The 14,438-nt window shown below is 39.3% G+C and overlaps 1 protein-coding gene across 3 annotated transcripts in view; it reads left to right on the top strand.

The window, feature by feature from the left end:
• The first annotated feature begins 469 nt into the window (after nucleotides 1–469).
• Nucleotides 470–14,438, top strand: part of LOC140274961 (protein MTSS 1-like) — a 58,187-nt gene continuing 44,218 nt past the window's right edge. For all 3 annotated transcript variants that reach the window (XM_072370344.1, XM_072370345.1, XM_072370343.1), the window contains exons 1-2: nucleotides 470–904; nucleotides 11,907–11,968. In XM_072370344.1, the coding sequence (XP_072226445.1) occupies nucleotides 833–904; nucleotides 11,907–11,968 (134 nt within the window). In that variant the 5' untranslated portion in view covers nucleotides 470–832. The remainder of the gene's footprint in view (nucleotides 905–11,906; nucleotides 11,969–14,438) is intronic.

Genomic DNA, 14,438 nt, shown 5'->3' with positions numbered 1-14,438 from the left:
TTTGGAATAAAACCTCATTTTCCCTTTTTATATAATCAGCCTGGGGTTACAAGAGTTTGAAGAGTTCATTTCCGGTTAGACAACAATGACATAGTCCTATGTCTTGGCATAGGACCCCTTTATGTTAATTTTTTTGTTTAATTTCTTATTAATCTTGATTGTAAATTTATTTCATATGCATATTTTACTGCATTGTTTCCTTTTATCAATGGTGAATTTAGCTAAATAACCTAGTTGTGGCAATTAGTCTTCCATGATTATTTCTGTTTTCTTTCTGTCTTCTGTTTAATTATAATAATTTGGTATTTTGGGTCCTTTTAATTCTGATAGATATTTCAATGCGCATAATTTTTGTCTTCGGTAAAATTCTCAATATTATCATGCAGGCAACACCCCTGATTTTCCATTAAGAAAAACTCTTCCTCTGTTAAAGGCGGAGCCTTGTTAACGCGCGTGCACGACCCAAGAGACGCGTCCCCGTGCCCCGTTCCTTTCAGTGGTGCCAAAGGCGCAGCTCGATGTGTAAAGTTGAGCCTCTCCGGCAGCGACGTGCTTTTCTCTGCTGCCACTTTGCTCTCTGCTCCAACATGCATCGCCTCCTCCAGCAGACATGGAATTTACCGGCTCTGAGAGGAAACTAACCGGCCCTGCTGCGTCCTCTGCCCGCGTCCTGCCCTCCATCTGCCTGGAAAACCCTGCAGCGCGACTCTGAGTGTTCTCATCATCAGTGAACAACACCTTCCTGTGATTTGTTTTGTTTCAATCCGCTTTATTTATGGACAACATAAGCTACGAGTGAGAGTGTCTGCAATTTCCGTTCATACAGCTGAAGATGGAGACAGTGATGGAGAGGGAGTGCAGCGCGCTGGGGGGGCTTTTCCAGACTGTTATTGGAGACATGAAGGTAACATGAAGATTGTTATTCCGTCTGATTTCTGATTAGAATCACTGCTTGTCAAACAGAATACTACAACGCAGTCGCCTGCAACTAATTATTCAGACCTTTATGCACAAAACCAGGAAAGGGAGTCAATATTTTCGCCTGTTGGTTTAATGGAGGTTTGCAAGCGACATCATTAATTAGCTAATTATCCAGGGAAGGGTAGGGTAGGTTAGGTTAGGTTTGGGTGGGGTAGGGTGTGGGGTTAAAGATATAAAGGGCTTCAGCTTTGTCAATGGCATGTAAAGCCATCTTCTTCCTGGTAACCAGTTGCAGCATACTTGTGCATGCATGATAGAAAAGACTGTTGCTGTGACACTGCGGGAGATATAAGCACAGTTAAGTCCTACACGGTCAGTGTCTGCTCTGGGCTTCAGGGGACAAAACTGACCCCCTAGAATCTTTTTTTACATTTTTATTTTAAATCCGGTGAATTGATGGATTTATTTGCCACATTCATTGAATCTGTCATTGAGAGACGTGTGTGTTTGTCTTCAAGTGTTCATATAATGTACTGCAACAGGACAAGAACTTTTTTGCAAATAATGAATCATTTAGTCAAATTTAGGTTAGATTTTCTTTTTCTGGAATAGAAAGAGCATAAAGGACCAGGAGATTAATTGGTCTGTGAATACATGAAAAATTAATCAGCAGCTATTTTAAGACTTGCTAATTGTTAAAGTAATTTTTCAGCCAGAAAACACCAGTCATTTTTAAGTCCATTTTCTAAAATGAGAAAACTTGCTTTCTGTCTTTGTCATATATCAGATTAATTTATTTTGATTTTGATTATGTAAAACAAGCAGTGTCAAATCTTACCTCATGGTTTGATGAATTGTGATCACTGTTTTCCATTCCTCTTTGATACCATTTGATTACAGTTGCAACCCTTTGAAATGAGCAAAATCCCAAACATGCAAAACTTTGTGGATGATGTGGTTGTCATTAGGATTTTTGTTCTAAGATGGTAACTGTCAGTGTCTCCAGTATTATGAGGCAAAGGTGAGGTATCTGAATCTGAATCCCTTTTGAATGGCTAATTGCAACTGGTAGACTTAGATCATCTTAAACAAGTTATAAAAAAGTTAATAAAAATGCAATTTTATATCATGCTTCCCTTTTTTAACCCAGACCTGCAGTTAATGTGCCACATAGCAGAGACAGATATACATCACTGAAAATTAGACATAATCTGCTAGGGCGTGTGTGAAAACAGAAATAGTGAGATAGTTTTCTTGTCACATGAGCTGCCAGCAACATGCCACTAATCTAGTACTAATTAGAATGAACGTATGACACCAAAGTAAGTGGTACATTAATGGTCTGTTGATAGCGATTACTACTGGTGGAGTGGACTAGAACCAGGGTGCATTGGTGTATCGTAACTAGCAGCTCTTTATGTTAAAATTAAGTATTAGAATTCGTGCTTAAGTGGTGGTGTATGAGAGCAGAACAGGGGTGACAAACCGAGATTCACCTAAAAATTGTGAGGTTTAATGCTTATAACCTTTATGGCACAAAGCCAACAAGTAGACCCAATTCAGACCAGGAGTTACTGTCAAACATTATCCAATGTCTCCACATTCATGCCTGGACAAGAAAGGTTTCCTGCACAGTAGCTTTAATAGAATGAAAAAAGAAGGGCTGCCTGCCTTTAATTCTGAATATGAATCACAAACATCTGCTTTGACGTGAACTTCTTAAGAGTTTGTAATAATCTGAGAGAGTGGTGTGTGTGTTTACAGGTGATGTTAATATTTGAATATTCCAATTCCCAACAAATAACAAAGTGCTTGTTCAGTGAGGGCTGCCGTGCAGCCACACACACACACCTGTCTCTATGGTGACAAAATAATTGACAGGTGGTTTGTAACAGGTGTTGCTATTAGTTGATGGCAGGAGGTCTGGGGAATCTGCAACAACCCCATTCTTTACTTTTCATTTGTTCCTCTCCTTCTTCCTCTTTCTCTCTTCCTTTCTTATCTTTTCTTCCTCATTTTCTCCATCTTTGATCTCTCTGCCATCTCTTTCCTCCACTGTTTACCTCACATTGTTCTTTTCCTGTCCCAATGATCTTTTTATTGTATTCCCCTTTTCTATTTTTCTCGTTTCCTCGCCTCAGCTCCCATATCCTTTGTTGCTCTTCTCCTCTTCTTACTTGTGAAGTCTTCTCTTTGGTGGCTGAAATCAACTTGATCAGAAATGGCTACTTTTGTAATGTGCAATGAGCTTGTGATCTCTTTATTTTTACTCGGCCTGTCATGTCCTAAATAAAAAAACACTGCCGTATTGTGTTTAAATGTGACTGTAAAGGTTCACACCTGTACAACAATCAAAGTCGTTTCTGTCTTTTGGAGAAATTTGTGAATAATGACACATTTTTAAATTGCAGACTGAAGATGAGTCAGAGTCCTGGCTGGGCAGGGTTTTGAACTTGGCTCAGGGCAAATTTAGTTTAGGAGTAAGGGGATATGTCTGTACACATTCAGGTATGAACAGAGGATCCTCTTGTTTACTGAATTATTTATGTAATCATGAAGTCCCCTGACCGGAAGAGATTCAGTTATTTATTTACGAGGTCTCCCTATTTATCTTTTATTCACAGATGGATCGACATGTGTTGGACTGACGGGAAAGAGTTTTCTCCATTTTCTTGTGTCCAACATTCATGTTAAGAATGAATCTGTCAAGTCACCCAAAGTGAGCTGAGCTGAGGTCATCTTTTGTAGATCTAGTGTTGAAGCAGTTTAACTCTTTGAGTCAGTCTGTTCAGACATGTTGGCTTCCATTGTTGCTGCAGACTTCTGCTGATCCCCCATGCTGTTAAGGAGGGGAAGACCTGCTCCATTTGCAAACCAAACATTTGTTCATTGGCCTCCACAATGCTGGGCTCACACTACATGGTATCTTTAATGTTAAAATGTCTAAGAATAAATAATGGATTTGGATAGAATATGGAAACGTGTCAAACCACCTGCTGGTGGCTCTTGACCAGTCTTTAACGATCTTGTTTCATGTGGCATTTGTTGTTTAGGTCATTGTGATTAAATATCCGGCATTGGTTGTAGAGAAAATATGACTGCTGTTTGTGGCTGATTTTTAGAGTCTGTTCAGATTCTTTAAAAAAGACTTCTCTGTTTTAAGACCAACATCAAAGATATTTTGAATTTGTTACATCTTACTTTATGTGTGTCACAGACATGTTATCATGTTGTCTGTGTTGCTGCATACACAACATGAAGCTTTCTGTAGCTTGTTCAACGTTGACAGACACAGGATTTGATGTATCTGAGTGATACATGGTAGTCACAAAAATCCACACAATTATGACTTACGCATCTTTTTTATTCGTTTGTTGCGACTCCAGCAATGTTACGTGAATTACCCAACAGAAAACAACAGCTTAAGGATATATTACAATTTACAACCATAGATTGTAATGCCACTATGTAATGCTCCTAGTATTCATTTTCTGGCGGAACTTGGTTGTCAGAACACATTCAGAAACGTCTGTCCACATCGGTCACCAGACATCCGATTGGAACATTTAGAATCAGTTGTTGTACACAGCTGTAACACTGTTAAACAATCCCCAATTTCCACTTTCATGCCCTGCTATTTTGCAAGTCTATTTTCTTGACTTGACATAACACAATTAATTTTTCTGTTCTCTTCCCTCGCAAAAGCTGATTATTATTCCAATTTGCTGTCTTGTCTTGTCTTGTATACGAGCAGAACTAGTTAAAAACATTTGCACAGCTGTGAAGCCTAATGGAAGCTGTGGTTTATTTTTAATGCTTTCAGAAATTAATATTTGTGTGTTAATTTGTACAAATTTAAGATGTCTCCCCATCATTCTTGGGTGGTAGGAGCACTTTAGCTCTCGGCGCATAATTTAACTCTTATTTTCCTTTTATGAATTACTGAGTGAATCCTCTTAAATACAGTGAGGGTCACTGTAAACCTGAAGTATAACACTGTCAGACAGTGAGATGCAGGTTTTGCTCCTGGCATAAATATGTGGGTGGAGAAGGCCATTACTGTGTCGCGGTGGAGGAGACTCCAATCTGATGCTACTAATTGTCTTTTAGATGCATGAGCTTCCTCAGTGTGTTTGTGTTGCACACTGTAAAAGCCTCCTTCGTTCACCCATCCCTGTGCAGTTTTCATTATTGAAAGAAAAACAGTGGGGGAAATGACACTGAGAACACTGACAGTGAGTTAAAATCTCTTCTTGTCCGTCTGTTGATGAGTTGCTTCTTCTTTGTTTTTCTTTATTCTCACAATATCTGGGCATTAAGAGACAATATAACAAACACCAGGCACTGAAAGGTGAAGAAACTTAAAAGGCTTCTGAGCCGTAAGTTCTTCCATGTTTAGAATTGATTTGGATCTGCAGCATTAAAAAAGACAAATGAATGACTCTCAGTGATATTTTTATTTGTTGTGGGAACAACACAAAGAATAAAGCAGTTGAACGATAAATGGCAGTGTCAAAGTTAATAAGCCATTAAAGAATTTGGAGGACTGCTGGGACTGGGTTTGTTTGCACGTCATGTCCAACCACTTTGTAGTTTCTTAGTGTCCATGTTGTGATCTTTTTCTTTTTCTATTTATATGGCCATTATCTAAATTGTTGGGGTTTTCCCTTGGTGTCATGTGACAACACATTCTCTTAACCTTAACCTTCTCTGAAACTGTCAAGAAGTAGCTAGCCGGGTTTCCGGGTTTTGTAGTTTGGACTACACAAGCAATCAGAACAAAGTGAACACGGTTGGAGCTGTGGGAGATTTTAAATGTGGACTGATGAAGGATTAATCATTAAGAACATGATAATCATCTTTAACAATAATGAAAATGGGCTGCTGGTCCCACGGCTGTTTAATTAAAACATTACTTTGAATTTGAGCTCATTGTAATGGCTTTTTAAAGATATAACATAATACATGTTTACAGACCCTGTAAAAAGCACTTGAATATAAAAATGTTGCACTGCATTCCATCAGCCGCTGTGTTTTCCTTTGGGAGCATGATGTAACCGCAGTCCTATGAGACTGACCTGCTACCCTCATTTTGATTAAATCGAGTGCACGAAAGGTTTAGTGTGGCCTCTTTTCGCTTCACTCATTTTCTCACTTCAAAATATATGTTTTCTCTCTGCAGATTGCATACTCATGGGTTGATGCACATCTAAATGAGTTTATGTACTCCATAAATTCAAGTGTGTTGGCTGGTGTGCAGTTAATCTTCTAAATATCATTGTGCTGGTTAGATTGAAGCAGACACATTACTGTTGATCCATTTAAGTGGAACCGATATGCAGGTTTTTCCCTGGAGGAGAAACTGGTTCATCCTCTTATACTTCAAGCTTTACACTGAGCTTTTCATCTGCCTTTAAACTTGTATTTATGGTGTTTATTTTCCTAATCTCTGTTGCATAGACACTAGAGAAGGCTTACTTGTGTGGCTCTGGACCAGTGTGTTAGCATCCATGGTGTTGCATCTTCTTACAGTGTTAAAGCTGGATTAAACCACTCATTAAACTTTAAACACACATTAAACTGGATTACTTATTGGTATAATGAAAGCGTTTGTGTTTGCAGGATGTTTTACTAATCTAGCAGACACATAACAACATCAAGCTGCTGGAGTTTGATTTTTGTCCACCCGGTGAATAAAAGTCCCTTTTTTTTGCTATATTTCTTGCTGTGGTTCAGTCTCCACAAACTGGAGGAAACTTTCTGGCTCTGTAGTTGCTACATGTCCCACTTTTTCACAGCTCATCTGCAGCTCATTGCTGGGCTGGTGGTGTTTTCACTCAGCTTTAGCTTGTCTGTTGGAAACGACAGCTGCAGCTACATATGGAGGTTGGTGAGAGCCAGAGGACCCAGTCATGCGGATGGAACTAAAACTGAGCTTAAGGATTCAAAAAAACTGAATTTAATCACACTGATTAATACAGATTTGTCAGAAGTAAAGACATGTGTATGTCTCTGATAAATTTAGTAAATTGATATTTATTGTACTATTTCAAAAGTCATGGATACAATGAGTCAACAAGAGACATTTTTCCATAGATCTGCACTATTTCCTGAGTAAGAGCACTTAGGGGAAAAAAAAACTATGATGGACATAACTGTAGCAGTAGAAATGGAACTTTTTATTTCCCTTTAACCACGACATTGCTTCCAAGCATCAAACCCCAGTTCCAGACTTAACTGTGACTCCTGTGTTTGTGTTTAAAGTAATGGCTTTGAACACATTTGCTGAATGCTAATTGCCTGTTATATTGAAGTCTTAATGGCCTTGAAGCTAAAATAAACCCGGTCTCCTTTTCGGCAGGCTCCAGCTGAAGCAGGTGTAACAGCATCAGGATCGTCATGGAAACATTGATAAACTGGCCAAATGTGTCACTTTGTTAGTTTATTTTTGTGGTGTTGTTGGCATTAACTCCCTAGCTGTTTTGTAACATTTTGCGCTCTGTTTTTCTGATATCTAAAGAAATCTTTTATTGATTTTTAGTTAAAAGTTTGTCAGACTCAAACAAGAAGATGATTCTTAATCAGGTGGGATCCAAAGCACCACATTGATTAAAAGTGGGTTAAGTGTAACATATTTGTTTGTTTTGCTATTTTACGTAGTTACAAAATAATATTAATACCACACTTATGTTTATCCAACCATTCATCCCTCTGCTTACCCAAGGGCGGGTCGCAGAGGTAGCTGGTGCAGACATAAAGGCAGACATTCCTCTCCCAGTGACACTTAAACTCTTTTTGTGGGGGATTCTGAGGCGTTTCCAGTCCGGAGGGCATATATAATCCCTCTAGTTTGCTCTGGGTTAGCAAACCAACAGCCGTCTTAATTTGAGATTAAGACTGGAAATGTAAAAATCATCAACCTAGGGCTTTATATTAAGAAATAATAAACTTTCATGTACATGTGCATTTCAAAGGCTTCCTTGTGTGGTACTAAGACAGTACATGGACAACTGAACCTTGCTGTTTCTCTGCAGGTTGAGAAGTTGTCTGAAATAGTCATTGATCATAAAAAAAGAGGGGTAAATGTCCAAACTTCTATTTTTAACTTTTGGCAAGAAAGCTCATTTGAAAGTGATGTTTTGTGTTCGTATTACATTGAATTCAAAATAGTTGCTCTTCTTTCTCTGATCACAAGATTTCAGGAGTAAAGTAAAAGTTGCTATTCTCTAACAGGTCAAAGTCCCCACATCTAATGGGGGATCTTTCTTTATTCCCTTCATTGGACAAATCCAAACATATGCACCACAACGCTGTCCACACAGTTACCCCAGTTAATGTGCAAATGGTGATCTTGGACGAAGGGGAGATGGTACTTATAGCTTAAGGGCTGTCCAAACCCCTGTATACAGTATATTTAGTTATTTCTGTTTTTATTTAGTTAAAGAAATTGAAGTTAGATTTGTGTTACAGTTGGCAATAAAGAAATCCTAAACGGAACGAGACTAACAGATTTTGTGGTTTGAAGCCAATCGAATAGATCAGTGGATTCCTGAAGGACCAGCAGGCTGCTGCTGCTGCTGCCTCCGGTTGTTGCCACGGTGACAATTTATGTCCTCAGTGAGTGATAGATGCAGCGATCCTGCCCTTGCCTCTGTGTGTTTTTCAGAGAGAAGACGACCAAGACAGAGGATGTAATAAGATGTGGGTATTTATATATGTACAGTGTAATAGGGAGGACTTGATAAATGTGTTTTAAAGAGCTGGAGGAGGAAATGTCAATGCATTTAAAAAATGGAACAATAGTGTGTGTGTGTGTGTGTGTGTGTGCGTGTGCGTGTGCGCGCGTGCGTGTAGAAACAAAAACATCTGGAAGGAAAAGAAAAAGGGGAGGTGGGGCAAAATATTTGAAAGCTAAAAACTGAAATTGAGATCCAGAGAAACAAAGAAAGCAATGCTTGACAAAGAAACAGAATGTGTGTGTTTGGGTGAGGATGCATGCACGTGAGAGCCTCCCCTCCCCACAAATTTCTCTGTGTGAAGCCCCTCTGCAGCAGCAGCGTTACCATGGCGACGGTAGCCGGGCAATGACGCTGGGCATCTCTCTCACAAACAGGAGGCTGAACACACCCAGCTCAGCTGCACTGTCAGAGCGAGATCTGTGCTGACGATGATGCTGAGAAAAGGGGCAACGCCCACTCAGTGCAGCGAAGGAGAAAAGAAGCTGCTTCACATTTTCTGAATCCATCTATATACAGTACTCACATGTGTCATATCCATATGTTCAGTAATTGGTCACTTCAACTGTCTTTTCTGACCACACTGGCCGTGAGGAGATCCCATGACTAAGACGTAAGCAATAAGGCCCTATTGATGCATTCCTAAAATAGGTTTAAACTGACATGATGCTTGAACAACCTCAACAAGTAATTTGGTACTGTTGCTCTGTGTTAAAGGGTCATTTTGAGCTACATGTTGGTGAATTTCTATTGTCTGCCATTTTGCACAAATGACTAATTTCACTTCATTCCCAAGACAATTTTCATTAGAAAATATAAAAAAAATCTGTTTCAGTATGTAACAAAATAAAATCTGAATGATCTCTGAGTTGAGGCTTACTAATGCTCAAACTCACTCACGCCTATACCTGACTGACTGGGGACTGACGTTTGTGGACTGTGGCCTGAAACTGACGCAGACAAAGAGAGAGCATATGAACTCTACACAAAAAGGCCCCAACTTCCAGATTCAAAGTAAAAAATACTCAAGTGCTTTACTTACAGATTTGAGGTTTTTGTGTGCTGGAGGATTTCTCTTTTATGTAACTTAATACTTCAGCCACATTCAGAGGAAAACGTAGCACTTCTTATTCAGCCACGTTTATTTTAATGTTCTAGTTTTGCACGGGCTGTGTGGTGGTTGGCTGTCACCTCACAGCAGAAGGGCTCCTGGTTCAAATCCCAGTGGGGCTTTTTCTGTGTGGAGTTTGCATGTTTTCCTGCGTATGCGTGGCTTCCTCTCACCGTCCAAAAACATGCATGTTAGGTTGATGACTTAATTGATGACTCTAAATTGACCCTAGGATTGAGTGCAAGTATGTGTGGTTGTTTGTCTCGTTTATCTCTGTGTTGGCTCTTTGATGGATGGGTGACCTGTCATGGGTGTACCACGTCTTTTGGCCAATGAGAGCTGGGATAGGCTACAGCCTCTCTGTGACCCTGAGTTGGATTAAGTGTGTATAGACAATTTGATAGATGGATAGATGGATGGTTTTACACAGTGGAAAACTTTTCAAATATGACACATTGTTGAGAGTAAACGCATGGTTTCCAACATTTTTTGTTTTGCTTCTGATGTCTTAAGTACCTTTGGTTGGTGTGGTTGACGTTCTCGATGTAGCAAATAGCAATGTTAATGTCATATGTTTGAGAAAAAAGCCAAAGAGCTGCAGAGAGGAGTGTGCAAGCAGGTCTGTCTCCACATGCATCAAAACCCAAGAAGTTACAATTATTGCAAAAGTTGTGCAAAGATCAAATCCCAGTTAAAAGCTAAAATAAGTTGAAACTGTACTGTATTACTTTTGCAACACTTCCTATTAGACTACAGGGAGCCCAGCACACCTCATGGTTATGATGCTGTACTGATGTCACAGTTTGCTGACCAATGACTAACATGTTGAGCATAATTGACCCATTATAGATGCATTGTGTTGCCAGGGTTACATTTCATTCGTCTCCTCCATAAGTTCCACAGATGTATCTGATGTGAGCAGCTGCATATAACATTTTACACATCAGTGCATCATTAACACTCAAAACATTTGACTGTGGGATTTCATTTCAGCAAAACTGAACACGATTTGAAACATTTTGAAAATGCAGCTGTCAGATCATAATTGCAAACAAACCAAAGCTGGAGGCTTGTGCCTTTTTATAAATGTGATCTCAGATCATGTGATTTTGGATTAGTATGACTCAGACTAATGAGAATTGCCTTTTGTAGGACACTGGGTTTATGAGTTCAATCAAACAGATTTGAGAACCTGAACAATTTGTGATTAAAATGGCAACCCAGGACTTGTTTTTGTGGTTCTGATGAGAGCTGTGTAAGACAAATGGGACCTGATATGTCAAAGATTTTATGCTAGCATCATTCAGAAAACTTTAAAGTAAGATTAAATGTTTTTCTAATTCTGAGCAAAATCTTTACTAATAAAATCAAAATATGTCAAAATGCCCCAGATCTTTTGCTGCAGTAGAAGAGGGGGAAAAAGAAAAAAGCCCCACCCACGCGGACAGTATCAGGAGACGCCTGTGGACATCAGAGGGGTACCCCAGTTTCTTGTGTCTCTGTTAATTTGGCTGCAGTGTCAGTGTTTCCACCCATGCAGCCTCTCTGAACACATATATCCAGAGGAACCGCACTGCAGTGTTTGACTTCTTGGTCCTCGTGGCTGTCTCATATTAAACCCAGTCAGTGGACATGTGCTGTATGTGCATGCCTCAGGGTGCTTGTTTGGCCTTCTCTGGACAGGCTGTTGTGGGTGGGGCATATGGATCGGCCGCATTGATCTGTCTCCTTACTGTCTGTTTGACTGCTGTGTCTGATGTTGAAATTTTGTGTGTTTAGGAGCTGTGCGTGGGCAGACTTCTCATGAAGGGGATATTTTTCTGACTGTTTTGTTTATGTGTAATGTCAGTTTCTCTGAAAAGAAGTGGAAAACCAGAACTGTGTGGCTTTTGGGCTGATTGGAGAAAAAACCACATAATAATCACATATTATGTGATGGAGATGTCACAATAACCTGATCTTTTGACAGTGGCCTAAATAAATGGAGGTCAAAGTGAATGTTTTTTAATAACATTTTTTAAAATTATAGGTACAGTATTTTAATGTGATATTTCTACATTTACTACTTAAATTGATGATTGGGGAAATAAAATGCTGTTTGGATGTAAATATAAAACAGATTTTCTTCTTCTTTTTAGGGCAGTTACCCTGTCTGGGATGACTTTATCAGCAAAGCCAGCAAACTCCAGTCACAACTAAGGTAACACACACACACTTCCATGTGCTTTGTACTGTGATAAGGTTTTGCTAAAGGTTTTGCTTTTGAATCAAATTTTGAGTTCAGTGACAGTTTTGACCTCTTGGAAATAAAGATTATTGTGCCAGAGTCTGCTTCAATGTTGTTTCTATTATATTCTTTTTAGACAATCAAATTCTGCTGTCTAGGCTGTTTTTCCAGGGTTTTATGAGTGGAATGGAGTCAAGTCAAACTAGTAGACCATATTCAATTGTTCCATAGCATTATCACAGGAGAACTGAAAAAAAGGGGAGGGGGCAGTAACCATTTACAGCACCCTTGTTTTGGTACAAAGCATGAGAAGACTTTACAACAGCTTCACACAATGTCAGTCTGGCCTGTAGTGATGATTTTATAATTGTTAGTTCTGCCTTGGTGCTCATCACAACAAATGGTCAACACAGAAAAAGTTTCTTGGATGCACAAAAATTGCCTAATATGCGGCAGGAATATTTTTGATTGCACAGTTCCATTAGAATGCAAATAAAAGCTCTGACTGTTGTATCTACACAACAGTATCAAACTGTGTTTATTCAGATGTGTAAATATGTGAATGGTTGAATGATATACAAACATGTCACATTTGAACCACTTAGATTTGTCAAAAAAAACTCTGTGTGCTTAAGTACTCTGTATTTATTGGACTCTTTGCCTAAATTCAGTTCATCTGAATTTTTCTGAATGCAGTTCCAACCCTCCCAACACCACAGCACTCACTTCCTCATTGCTTTCAGGACACTTCACAAAGCATCACAAGTTAAAATTTAAGGATCCTTTAATATAGAATGGTCCCAGAAAGCACTCTTAATTCTTATCCTGAAGATTTTTTTTAAAGTAATTTCTCCTTACCATGACCTTATATTGAATGAAGTGCTCCAAACAAGTTACACTATGCCCTAAAGGCCTTATCAAACAATTTAAGGAAAAAGGAATGGGTTCCCTTTTATTGTAACTTGACTGCAACACTGTAGAGAAACCTGTTGGATTCCCCTCCATAAGAGTGATTTTGCATTATAGATATAACTAGTACACAATTTATGACTACAGTTTTCATGCTCGTGGATATTTTCGATCAATTATTATCGAGCGGTTTCATGTTCCCAAGTCAACAGTGTGCTGCATCGTGAAAAAAATTCAGTCACCCTTTTCTGCGAAGCGCTGCATTGAAGCTCCCATTCAAACAGAGCAGTGCGGTCGGCTTTCCAACAGCATACAGTGTGATCCAACTGTCATCAAACATACAGATCAGGCCATAAACAGAAAGCATCAACGTCCTGTTAATTTGAAATAATGAAGATAAAATGACCACAGTGGTTTTCTTCTCTTCTGCCATTTCTTTCAAGTTATCTGTGCTAAACCATTATTATTTGTTGTTATTTGATGTTATTATCACACAAAGAAATAAACAGTTTAGCCTTTTTTGAAATTCTGTGTGACACCATTAAGTGAGTCACTCAGGAGATTTAAACACAAGATGATTTGTGTAACTGGCATCTGATTCTTAGACCTTTTTGTGGGTTGCTGTTGCAGGAAATGGTTATGATCCAGCATTTAGCACAGGGCCTCAAAACAAAAAAACTTGAGTACTTTTTTCGAGCAAATTTGTGGACGTTTGACATTATATAGTCTCATTTTAGTTAAACTTAAAAGCTGATATTATTTCTTGCTAGCTGTAATAATTTGCTACACTTTCAGGAGTGCACAGATCATCGCATGCTAAACGTGTGCACAACCTGAGCTCATGAAAATCCAATCAGTCTGCTTCATTAAGTGTTTAAATGTCAGGCTCCCCTCCTGTTCTGTCACTATGTCCCCGACACTCTGGTTCACTGCCTCCACCGAACACTCACTCAGACACGCAAACGGGCACACACACCTGAAGGTTGCCAGCAAGGAGATGCACACACACAAACTGCAAAAACATACACTTAAACATCACTGCGTTGTGGGAAGTGCCACCACACATATATTTACTCACACCTTCCAGCCATTAACCACCCATTGACACCAACCCAAGCAGTAACACTATCCACATACACACACCCGTACAACTTGATTAACCCTCTGTGACTGGCAGAGATTAATGATACCACCATAAAGTCATTATCGGTGAGATGGAGATGAAGATTCTGGCCTGAACTGGAAATCAGCAGAGTTCAGCGCAGATAACAAACACACGCTGCATCCCTCCTCTTCCTCATCCTAACGCTGCACCTGCACAGAGAGTGTTTGTCTGGGTGTTTGGGCCATTTCACACACTGCTTATCCAATGGACTGATAAATTCTACCTATTTTTCTATTTTGATGCCAGCCTCTGCAAATGGCTTATACCTGTAGGTTTCATTGCTGATGACCAGGTTTCATAACATAACGCCTTTTTACATGATGATAAAATTCAACTGACGGATAACAATAATTTCTTGCAAATTTTTCC

Source organism: Leuresthes tenuis, unplaced genomic scaffold, assembly GCF_036924035.1.
Source record: "Leuresthes tenuis unplaced genomic scaffold, fLeuTen1.0.hap1 SCAF_18, whole genome shotgun sequence".
Lineage (NCBI taxonomy): Eukaryota > Metazoa > Chordata > Actinopteri > Atheriniformes > Atherinopsidae > Leuresthes > Leuresthes tenuis.
Note: the sequence above shows the minus strand (reverse complement) of the source record. Positions and strands in the feature narration are given on the sequence as shown.